This window comes from Panthera uncia (assembly GCF_023721935.1).
Source record: "Panthera uncia isolate 11264 chromosome C1 unlocalized genomic scaffold, Puncia_PCG_1.0 HiC_scaffold_3, whole genome shotgun sequence".
Taxonomy (NCBI): domain Eukaryota; kingdom Metazoa; phylum Chordata; class Mammalia; order Carnivora; family Felidae; genus Panthera; species Panthera uncia.
The window spans coordinates 21,924,386-21,937,529 of record NW_026057584.1 but is presented as its reverse complement, the minus strand read 5'-3'; the positions used below and the strand labels follow the sequence as shown (position 1 = coordinate 21,937,529).

Sequence of the window (13,144 nt, the reverse complement as noted above, 5' to 3'; positions counted from 1 at the left end):
TATATATATATATATATATACACACACACATACATACATACATACATGATGGAGTATTACTTGGCAATCAAAAAGAATGAAATCTTGCCATTTGCAACTATGGATGGAACTGGAGGGTATTACGCTAAGTGAAATTAGTCAGAGAAAGTAAAAAAATCATATGACTTCACTCATATGAGGACTTTAAGAGGCAAAACAGATGAACATAAGGGAAGGGAAACAAAAATAATATAAAAACAGGGAGGGGGACAAAACAGAAGTATGGAGAATAAACTGAGGGTTACTGGAGTGGTTGTGGGATGGGGGATGGGCTAAATGGGTAAGGGGCACTAAGGAATCTACTCCTGAAATAATTGTTGCACTATATGCCAACTAATTTGGATGTAAATTAAAAAATAATAATAATTTTAAAAAGGACAAAAAAAAAAAGAAAAAAGAGAAAACACTCAGGAATGGCATGGCAGACAACAATGTATAATCATGCACTGTACCTACCATATTCATTGATTAATTCACCAATATTTATTAAACTCCCACTAACATAATGGAATAGTCAAATAAAGACCTGGGATTATAATACACTAATAATATTAGCTAGGTAAGGACATGTACAGGGGACAGTAACACATGATAGGGGCTGTTAAAATGAGAGATATAATTTGTGTTTCTTATAGAGCAAGATCCTTGAATCACAACCTTAATATAAATACCTTGCTACCTTAAAATTTATCCTTCACCTTTCCACTAGACCAGTGGTTCTCAACTGGGGCCATTTTGGCCCCTCTCCCAGCAGATATTTGGCAATGATTAAAGACATAGTTTTTGGTTGTCACAACTAGAGGGCGTGGTGCTATGGTCATCTAGTGCGTAAAGGGTAGGGATGCTGCTGACCATCCTATAATGATAGCACAACAAAGAATTATCTGGCCCCAAGTAGGAATAGTTCTGACATTGAAAAACCCTCCAACAGGCTATTACAGATAAGTGAATTTATTCTGTGATGACTCATCCCCATTCCTACCCTCTACGACGAACTCAGGAGACTTAAAAATCCTATTCAAGAACTCCAAAAGCTCTGAGAAGCCTCAGAGAATCTATCTCATACTGGGTATCTCTGGGAAGAATATTAAAGCAAACGCAAAACTTAGAAGCCCCTTGAATCCAGCACACAGGCTCACCTGAGTCCAGAAAATCCAACTCTCTAAGTGGGGCAAGAAAGCCTGAATTAAATTTGCAAGTGGCTCATGGTATCAGTTAACCACCTTTTCTGGGACCCAGACATTTGTACAGTACCATGGAGATGGCTAAGGGATTCTCCTCCATGATGCTGATGAAGTAGATTCTACCTCAGTGGCATTTATAGGCCCCTGTTTTGGAATGGAATTCAATAAAAGAAATATCTCAGACTCAAAATGTTAAATTTAAGATACTGGAAGGGAAACTAGGCCCAGAGTAGATTTTACGTCTTCTCAGACATGTCTACCAACAGTTACATTTGTGAAATGCCACATTTATAGATATCATCATAATGGTAGAATTTATGCACTCATACTTGATGTCTATTTCCTGTGAGTGGGGAAGATTACCTGTGTAGGTGGTATCCATGTGCACCATGGTAAATTTTGTCTATAAAAAGAACTGCTTTCAGGGAAGCCACATATGGCAAGTCCTAGAAAGAAAATTCTGACATTCTTTTTTGCTTCCAAGGGTTAGTTAAACTTTTTATATTCTTTCCCTTTTGTCCCCAGAATGATCACACAGGTATATAGTGACACCTGGAAAGAAGATGTGAGATGTGCTCTAGGCCAATTCTGATCCCAGCTTCAGAAGACATTCATTATTGACTTTTAATTATAAATAAGGACACTGTATGGCAGTGAGGCCCCCCGCAGTGACTTGACACAGCTTTCCTTCCTGGCTACCCCCAAGCTGATGTCATTCACAGGAAAATCTTAATTTTTTTCACTGTTTTCTTCAATTTCATTCTAATGTTCATTCTTTCAGGGCTGTCCGTGCTGCAGATACAATCCCTACCTGCCCATGTTTAAAATGGACATCTTTTCTAGGCGGACCACTAACCAATCCAACAATCTATACCAGTTAAGACGTTAAAATTTTTAAATGTCTTAATATGTTCCTCTGCCCTAGGATATTTTTATATGCTTAGGAGGGACTTTGGAGATACAATATATATCTGAACTAGTACCTATCCAGAAGCTGTTAAAGGCACTACGACAGGCAGATGAGGAAATGTCTTAGTGAGTAGATGTGTATAAGAAACATATAGAATATGAGGGAGATAACAGCACAGTATCTTCCAGGTGACACTACACAGATTATGTTCTACCTGCTCCTAGTCCTGAAACAAGTTGATTAATTTAGCAGCACTACAAGGGAAGTTACAAATTTTTCCATCACTATTTGCCTATTCTTCTAAGCTATGGAAGGGCCTCTATTTATTTCTCTCTTTCATTAAATTCTGGGATTCTTTCTCTATGGCCTAACTCAAACACAGCTTCCTCCAGTCTGGTATCCACCACTCTATCTGCCCTTAATGATCACACCCTTAAGGCCTCCGGAGAACCCTCCTGACATCGCCCTACCCAAACCTCTCTCTATTACAATCATATATATATCTCCAAGATATATTCCAATATATCTTCCTAGATCCATATTCCTCAGGCAAAAACAATGTCTTCAAGTACCTGTTGTAACTATTCCCCTTTTGTTGTCTCATGTTCTGGGCCCAGTGAGACCCAAACAAACGCTCATCACATTTACCATGTTATATGGTAATTTACCTATTTGTCTGTCTCGCTCTTTCTCTCACTTGATTGTAAGTTTGTGTAGAGCATAGGATGTGCCTTATTCACGTTCATATCTGCAGTGAATTGCATCATCTCCAGCATGTGGTACGTATTCAACACATTCTTACTCAATAAATTAATAATTTTGCCTGCATGGCAGCTAAGATATCCTCCCACTTTGCTTTTTGAGAAATAAAATTTTAACCCTTTATTTTAACATGAACAAATGATTCTAAAATGATTAAAACATAGCTATAAATTGCTCTGAAATTAATACAATGTGAAACCCATACATCTCACATCATCTGTACAGTCAAATGAGGACACATATCTGTTCTACTTCCACTTACCTTATATTCCCAATGATATCTTTAGGTCAATTTCTAAACACAACCATATTTTTTGGTACTAAACAAAAGCCTTGGCACTTTAAAATTATCCCTGAATAAGATACGATTAACTATGTTAAAAGTTCTGTAAAAGCCATTCAATAGGAGCAGAGGTATGAGTTGGAAACCACAAGTCATAGAAGCGTGTTGGCATGACAGAGATAGGGAGCAAATCCAGAGAAGCAATTCTCCCACATGATTTTTAGGAATGCTGAATCACTTCTCCAGATAATGACCCTGTGAGCCCTGGAGGATGATCTTCACATTCACCAGCTGTGTGAGCAATGGCACAGACAGGGGCCCCCACTGTTCTGATATATTCTTAGAGGCAGTGCAGAGGGAGGAAGGACCACAAGGGTAAGTCCCATGATGTTGGATCATCTGTTATACAAATGAGCAGGGGAACCATAAATGTAATGTTTCTTTTTCCAGACAGCTACTTAGAGTTGATGCTGAGTATAGTATTGGATTTTTATTTTAAAGCACATCATCCTAAAGATAATGCCTAAAAAAGTATGAATTTAATAACAGAGGGCTGGTGCCAGTGCAAAAACCTCAAACTACCTGGCGACTGGCCAGCAAGCAGTGACTGCAGTGTGATCACTACTTTCAGAAGAGCATTCTATTCAAATAAACATGGCGGGTGTCTTCTGATGAGGCCAAAGATGGCATTTTCTTCCCTTCACTTACAAAACAGAAAAAGACTATTTTGTTCCCTTAATGATGCTATGCTGGTGAATCTTCCTTTACCAAAGGGAAGCAATTTAGTGGAACCGCTAGCCCAGTAGCCATGCCCCCGTTTCACTGCATGGCTGTATAAACCATAAAAGTTAATAGCATGGTGGGAAATATCATTAATGCAATTTTATTATTGCACATAATTTTCTAAATTAAGTTCCAATTATGTGGTAGTTTAGAGAAAATACTGAATATACAGCAATATAGTTTGAGCCAGACAAAGTACCTGGGGGCTAGAATAAAACAAAAAAAGCAGATATGTCCATCTGCCTAGAGAATCATCAACAAAGGATAAAATAAAGCTGGACTTTAATCCTAGTTCTAAAACCAACTCAGTGGCTCATCTCAGGCAACTCTATGAGTGTGGCTCTATATGACATCACACAGAAAAATACTCTTTTTTAGGAAGGTATATTTATATAGTCTTAGATATTGTTCACAATTTCTCTCATTGTCACTTACTTCTTCATGAAAAAAAAAAAGGTATAAAGTTGATAGCCCCAGGAGAGCTGCAATTCATTTTGTAAATAAGGGACATTAATTTTTCCCATGTCCTCTCTAACCCTTGCTTCGTGAAATGTCTATCACAGGTACAACTCCTTCATGAAGATCAACCTGATTATCCCACCTGAAAGCTGTCTCTACTTTAAATATGGAGTGTCTTCCTTCAACATCTTTCTGGTACTTTTCATTGCACTCTCTCCCATTATAATGATGGGTTTAATATATTCCTTCCCCTATTAGAACATGGGCATGGATCATGCTTCATTAACCACTCACATGGGGACACACAGACCATCTGTGAACTAGGTGAACAACCAAGATGCCATGCTTCCATCCTTCCTCTACTCTGTTTACTAAGAGGGCATAGGCTCTAGTTAGCTTTTGGTCTCCTCACAGAGATAAGGCAACTAGTGTTGAGGTATGCACTTGGAACACACTGGCTTCATACACAATATGTCATGTCATCTCCCTGCTTACCACTTTCCAATGGCTTCTCATTATACTAAAAAAAGATGCAAATCCCTTCCCTTTTTCTACATGTTCGATTCTGCATGTACATGTTTTCTGCATTTCTTTTCGACATATCCCCAACCCCTTGTATCATCTCTCACTATGTTTTACAAATATTAGCCAACTTTCTGTTCCTCTAAATGGTCAGGCTTATCTCCACCTGAGGATTCTTTGCTGTTTCTCTGCCTGGAATACTCTCTTCATATGCTGTTGCTGGTCTCTTCCTGTCTTTGCTGGTCTCTACCCAAATGCCACCTGTTAGCAGAGGCCTTCTCTTGCCACCCTATTCACTTCCCACCTTTCAACTTCTAGCTTATAACCTGCTTTCTTTTCTTGCTAGCACAATTGTTATTATCATTAATTATGCTATTTATTTATTTATTTGATTGCTCATTTTTTTGCTTGCTTTTCCATTAGGATGCAACTAACATACAAGATTTGTCTGATTCATTCTGTATCACAGTGCCTAGAATGATGTCTAGCACACAGAAATTTCTCAGTCATTATTTCTTGAATAAATTAATAAATGAATGAACATCATAATATTTTAAGCATCAAGACTCATTAAATTATTGAAATAACAAAACCAATGTGAATTAGCAACTCAACAATTGTGTGTTCTGAGTCATTTCCTATGGCAATTCTTGATATATTTTATGCTAAACAGCTTGCAGTTGCTCTCTCTTAAAGTATCACCCATATTATCTGATGACCAAAATCATGATGATAATGTTCATACAGATATGATGTTAGATACCAAGGAATTTAAATTAAAATTTCAGAACCAAATATCTCTGAGTAGGGATAAATATAATCTTTCTTTGAAAAACACTTCAAAATAATTTGTACCAGAATTATCTCATGGTTGACCCAGATTACAACTTTGTTTTCAGTTCTACAGACAGGTGGGCTCCTGGAGTCTCTTTAGGTTTAGAATCCCAAGAGAGAATACTGGGATTATAAATAGTCATGTTGTAAATGGTCTAGATTTCTTACCTTTATTCTTCAGCTGCCTCTCACACCATAAAACAGGACACACATGAGCCTCAATTAAAGGGTTTTATTGAATTAAGGATGCTTTCAACTCTATTACTTTGATTTCTAGACTTTTAATTTCCTGCATTTGCATCTCCTGGTTTCTGTTGCATCTAGAAGTACCATATGGAGTAGTATAAATATGTCATTCTTCCAGGAGATAATGCCCCTAAATTGCCCTATATATGAAGCTTGTGATCAAATCTTAGGGCAATGTGTCACTGACAAATTGTCACTGACAAAACTTTGAGGGAAGTTAAGGAGGGCCTTGGCCACCCATCTTAGAAGGAGGGCCTTGGCCACCCATCTTAGAAAGCAAAGTTTGGGTAACTCATCCAAAGTAGATTATGCTTACTCCCACATAAACAGGGTAATACAAGTGTGTACTCAACTTGTTTGTTCATATTTAGATCACCACATTTGCAGATATAGAAAATAAAGTCATATATATAACCCTGGTTGTCCTGGATATTTCATAAGGAGATAAGATCTGATCTTTCAAAACAACTGAACACACTTGGGAAGTGCCCCTACCTGTCTTTAAATAGTGCATCATTAATTCCTTTCCTACGAAGCAGATCTTGTGGCCCATATGGTGTGTCTTTGCATTTAGAGTCTGTGTCACAGAGTAGGGTTTGCAGGAACGGGAAGAAGCCAGTACTAGGAAGGTTTCGAGGTGCAAGGTAACCTGAAATTAAAAAAATAAAACAAAGCAAAAAACAATAATTACATCACTATGGCATTTGCCTGGGAAGGGAAAGAAGTGTAGTAACTCTGTTTTGTGAAATTACCTTCTGGATTATGACTGTCTGGGTCTACTATGTATCCAAAAGTGTAAAAATACATGTTGCCTTACAAATTTATTTTACTGGGACTTATTCTAAGGAAATAGCTGGAAGAATGTCTGCTAGAGTATTTTAAAAATAGATCACAGTATATCCATATGATAAAACACAATGCAGCTAATAAAAAGTTTGTCAAATAATACAGAAAATGTTTGTATCTTGCCAATTAAAATGAGTAGATCAGAAAATAACATGGCCAGAATAGTTGTAACCTCGAAAAAATATATAATTATATGTATTCTTAAAAATATGGAGGGATTTCCCGGGTGGTATATTTCACATGATTTTTATTTATCTTCTTTTAACTATATAGTAACTATTTTTTCTCACAGTGTACATATCTTCTTTTGTGATCAAAGTCATTATAAATGCAGCCAATCTTCCAGACAATAGCAAGTATTTTTGGTTTAGCATAACAGCTAATTTAATTATCCTATACACACAACATTTTTTCCTATTTAAAAATCCAATAATAATGGAATAAATAAATATCCCTAATATTAAGGTAACAGAAAACAAGAACTGTAAGAGTAAAGGGTTTTTGTAACCTTTAACATTTGCTTTATAAAATATGATGATAGCATACACATGTCAAGAAATAGGCAAACTGCAAACCACAAACCTTTCTGCAATTAGGTCTAATATCAAAACACTAGGTTGCTCTTTTGGGGGGAATATGGAGGCAATGAATTACCAAAAAAAGCAGGTTTCAAAACTATAAGAGTAATTACAAACTGAAGACTAAAAAGCAAAACCTTAACTTCCTCATGAATCCATCAAAAACGGTGTCAGTACAAGTATGTTTTCATTAAACATAAAAAGAAAGAGGAAAGGCTACAAAAAACAGTATGAGCAACTGGGCTAAGTATGCATCAATATATTAGCAGAGAGAATAATAAATAGAAATTTGATCTAAGTAACTTAATACAGCTCTACATACAGAAAATTGGAAATAAAAGGGAATAGGTCATACGAAAGTTGGCCAGAAGTAAAGAGGGAAAAAAAAGAAGAGAGACTGGAAGATGTTGCTCTGTTGACTTTGAAGATGAAGAAGAAACCAAAAGCCAGGGAAAGCAGGTGACGTCTAGATGCTAGATAAGGCAAAGACACAAAGTCTCCTAGAGCCCCCAGAAGGAATGAAGCCCTGCCAAGACCTTAATTTTTAACCCACTAAGACTAAATTTTAGACTTCTGATCTCCAGAACAATAAAATAATAAGTTGGTGGAGGTTTTTTAAAACTGAAGTATAGTTGACATACAATATTACATTAGGTTCAGGTATACAACATGGTGATTAAACATTTATATACACTATGAAATGATCACCATGGTAAGTCTAGTTAGCATCTGTCACCACACAAAGTTGTTGTATCATTGACTATATTCCCTATACTGCACTTTACATCCCCATGACTTATATATTTTATAACTGGAAGTTAGCACCTCTTAATCCCCTTCTCCTATTTTGCCCATCTCCCAACCCCACCTCAAATAAGTTGGTGGTGTGTTTAAGCCATTAAGTTTGTGGTGATTCTTTACAGCAGCCGTAGGAAACTAATCCATGAAATAACACTGGTATGAATTAAAGTTTTGGAAATTCAGAAGAAATTGGAGAGAACTTAAATCCACCAGAGTATTCACCACTACCTTCTAAGCAGCATCTCTTTCTGACACCGGAAAGACCTGTGTCTCTCCTAACATTAAACCCAAGTGAATCTGGAGTGAACCTTCAATGCTTTCATTGTAGCACAATTCCCCGAATGAGCTAGAGAGTAGCAGTCAAACTGCCTGTTAACTTTTCACATCACCCCTCTACATCAAAATTCTACCACAGTGGACACGTAGAGCAAGACCTTGGAAAAGCTGCAGTGAAACTTCACCATTAACAGCGATCGACCCTGTTACACAGATCCCAACGGCAGCCACTCTCTCCGGGTGTGGGTCTGCAAATGGTTTTATTCCTATCTGATCTCAAACACGTGCAGTGGATCCTTTGAATGGAAAGCAGATGGCAGGGCAACAGGAGCAGATGACTGCTTCGCTGTATGCCATTTATCAAGGTGATGGTGTGGCTGAGCTGGACAGTGCTGGAAACGACAGTTCGTGAGAAGCCAGATCACGACAGGAAGAGAAGGAAAAAATAGGAAAGGATATCATGGGAAGAAGATCTGAAAAGAGGTGGCACATGACATCCAGTTTTAGTTTCTCTGGCATTGATCATAACCTTCAAATATTAGAGGAATTTGGAAGCATTTAAACCCACAACATTCCTCACTGTGATTACTATAGATATACTTTATAGAAAAATTCATCCCAGAGGTTCTTTAAAAACTTTTTAAAGGCCCCCACGTGTCCAAAGTGCAGTTTGATCATGCTTCACACAGACTTTTTGATAACATATTTAACCTGTTATAATGGGTTCATGCAAATCAGGAATTGGTTTAAGTGTATACACATTTTAGTTAACACAGTGCCATGCGCAGAATGGACTGCCTGTATTATTTATTTTGCCATTACCTTTTAACTCGGAACCATACCCTCATTAAGATAAGGAAGGGTCTGTTGCAACAACTGATTTACTTAAGCATCCACTTATTCACCATAATAAGGTAGGCATGTGACATACATTTATGTCATTTATCCTTCTTTGACATCCATTATATAGTTTCTCATACACATCAACGTCTCACATAATCTGGAGATCCTCTAAAACTAACAAGTCAGAATTAAATATAATTAAAATTGAATATTTTTCTTGTGGGTAAAAATGGATTTTTTTCCTGTCTCCTGACCATTTCGGTTACGTGTGTGCAAGGAGGTAACCATGCAGGGCAAAGGTGGAATGAACCAGCACACGTTTTAAAGAGCTGCTAATTCTAAATTGAACTCAATTCTATTCTGAAGGTGTCTCTGGCACTTTCAGGTTCCAAAATTATGTTTCTCTTTATATCTGTAAATGCCAGGATGCAGGAAAAAGAGAAACATTTCTCTATCCCTCACAGAACTTTTGTGCAGCAAACACGGAGCATGAAAAATTAGGGCTAATAACTGGCTACTCACATTCACAGCCAGCGTATAGATTTAAGGACACAAGTAGAGGAAGGTTATAACTATGCAAACCACAGCACCACTTGTAAGTCAATAAATAAATAAGTAAGTAAGTAAGTAAGTAAGTAAGTAAGTAAAACAGATCTAAGGGTTTGGGGATGGAGGGCTTAGGCAGGATAAATTCCTTGGTATCATGAGCCCCAAAGGTCTCACACTTAGGACAACATTTATGACTATCTCCAGGAGAAAACCTATCAATGAACTTGCAATTCCATGGAGAAATTGGAGCCAGAAGACTCCGGCATAGTCTGGGAGTGAGGTTGGTGAGTGGTCAACAAGATCTCAATTCACTTATAGTTTCGTTTCTCAGGGGCTCCATGCAGAGGCAGTGAGGTGGGGAGAGGTTATTCTCATAAAATGGATGCAGTCAACATTATCAACACAGTCCAATAATAATATTGACAGATCCCAATGTTATTTCAGGGAGTTGAATCAGACCAAACTACAAAACATTTTTAGGAACAAACCACCAAATAGCTAAGTTTTAACTAAATCAGATTCAGTTTTTGTTGTTTTAAGAATAAAACTGGCATTTTAAAAAGATCCAGTTCAAGATCCACTTAAGAAAAAAAAAAAAAAAGAGGGGCTCCTGGGTGGCTCAGTCAATTAAGCATCCGACTTTGGCTCAGGTCATGATCTTGCAGTTCACCAGTTTGAGTGTGCTGACAGCTCAGAGTCTAGAGCCTGCTTCGGAATCTCCCTCTCTCTCTGCCCCTCCCCTGCTCACTCTCCCTCTCTCTCTTAAAAATAAATAAACATTAAAAATTTTTTTAATAAAAAATAAAAACTAAAAGAATTTTTAAAAATTGTGATATCAACCCATACATCTATGTTTTCTAAAAAGGGGATCAAGTTTGGTTTTCCCTTCCTTTCTTCACAAAATTCCTTATTCAGAACAACATTAGTGTGATATAAGGTAACGATTCAAGCAGTGGTTCTCAAAGTGCAGTTCCTGGACCAACATCAGCATCACCTGGAAACTTACTAGAAATAAAAACTTGAGATCTCACCTTAGATCTACTTAATCAGAAACTCTGGGGATAAGGTTCAGCGACCCTTCTTTTAACACGCCCTCTAGGTAATTCTGATGCACAACACTACAGTGTGCCAACAGTATAGACTACAAACTTTTCCAGAAGGGTCAGATAGTGAATATTTTTAGCTGTAAGACATAACTGTCTCCATCACAATTACTAAACTCTTGTCATTGTAGACTAGAAGCAGCCATAGACAGTGTGTACATTAATGAGCCTGATTGTATTCCAATAAAGTTTTACTTTAAAAAAAAAAAGAGGCAACAGACTGGATTTGGCCCACAGGCTCTAGTTTGCTGACCCCTGGGGGATGACAGCTTACACTTGTCCTTCTCCCTCTCCTGCCTTGCTCACTTCTTATTTTCACATCTTCCCCATCCTTCTTTTTCTCTTCCTTCATCTCATCTAATTTACTTAATATCCCTCAATATCCCCTTTCCTCCATTTCTTAATCTTTTGTTCTTTCCTTCCCACTGACCACCCCCTCTTTGGACTCAATTTCCAACTCTTCTCTCTTTTTCTCCAGCTACTCCCTTCACCTACTGCTGTATCTCTTTACTGACTGGTACAGCCAAGAATGCCCATTTCCCTCAATATCTTCCCTTACTTCTTCCCCCCCCCTTTTTTTTTTACCTCCACAGAAGGGTTTTCACCCACTTCCATTATAAATTCAGGACCACACTGCTTGTTGGCTCTATCCACAGAAGTGCTGTTTTCTATTTATTGTATAAGTTAAGAAAGAAATGTCACAGTCTTTTCAATAATGAAGCTACTTCCATTTGACATCATTAGGCTTAGGAAGCATTCTGTAGGCTACCTTGGTGACATTTGTAAATATTATAATAATGGTAGATATTGGAGAACTTCCACTGTGCTTCTTTGTGTTTTCCTCAAGCAGGTCAGAACCCAACCTAGATGGTATTTTGTGTTTCCAGGTGAAAGGAATTTGGTCTTAACCCCCCGTAAAGAGATGAATGATGAATCTTGGAAGGAAATTCTGACTTTTTAAAATATGAAGTTATTCATTTGGGGTGTTCTATTTTTCTTAACTTTTTACATACAGGGTCACATTAGCAGAATACTTATTAGGCTTTTTGACCAATTAAATGATAAGTCTCCTCAAGAAACACCACAACAAGAAATTCTCATCATGATAAGAATACCAAATGAGACAAGTGTATCTAGATACAACACCTATAAACAATCAAATAACCAGGTAAGAATAAAGAAAACATGGGAAAGGAAAGGAATCTCATAAGTATGTTTGTAATAATTAAAGTAAACCTTTTTATTCTTCCTGTAGTTTTTCAGCAAATTTGTTCTCAGTAGCATTTTAAAAGATGTAATTAAAATTATAAATGACATAAACCTGGCTTTTTAAATTATTTTATGACATTAAGTCAAGAATGCATAGCACTGTCCTTGTACTTTATGCATTTTCCATTTGGGGCAAGAGCTGTTCCCTGAGGGGAGATGTCTTGTTCCCTCAACCATCATCAGGTAAACTCAAATACACTGCCTCTTCCTGATTCTAGTCTCTCTGAATAGGGATTTTTTTTTTTTTTAAACCTTTGTGGCCCAGAGAGATCTTAGCCTAGGATTAAATACTTATATGACTTTGAATCTTCAGGTAGAGTCACTAGCTCAATAAAATTGCACTTTTTGAGAGACTAGATAAAGAATAAGCTACTTGAAAGAAAGAAAAATCCTTACATAGTTATAGCACAAAGCTTGACACGGTGCAAGCAATTATTAACTATATGAATGAATGAATAAATGAAAGAATGAGTGAATTCCTGAAGGTCACAGGAAAACTGCATGATTGAGGACTTTAACATAATATACATTTATCTTTATTATTTAAGGGCAAAATTTCAAATTTTATCCCATATTATGAATTCAATGGATAAACAATGGATACACTAAGTTCAATTAATAGTAAGTACAATGGATAATATTGCATTATATCCCTTATAAAATGGATAAATATTGATAAAACCAGTAGCACTTATTGTTATAAGCTCTTCAGATCTCAGTTTCTTTGAAAATCTAGCTATTACACATTGGCATCTATAATATCAACCACTGAAATTATTATTCATAAAAAGAATCCATCCATCATTTATTCAGTGTAAATTTACTGAACAGACACTGTGTATCTGGCCCTGAGTAAG

General features: G+C 36.9%; 1 protein-coding gene across 1 annotated transcript in view; it reads right to left on the bottom strand.

The window, feature by feature from the left end:
• ABCA12 (ATP binding cassette subfamily A member 12) overlaps nt 1-13,144 on the bottom strand; it is a 175,972-nt gene that overhangs the window by 114,373 nt on the left and 48,455 nt on the right. The window contains exon 3 of the mRNA XM_049614967.1: nt 6,518-6,671. Within this exon, the coding sequence (XP_049470924.1) occupies nt 6,518-6,671 (154 nt within the window). The remainder of the gene's footprint in view (nt 1-6,517; nt 6,672-13,144) is intronic.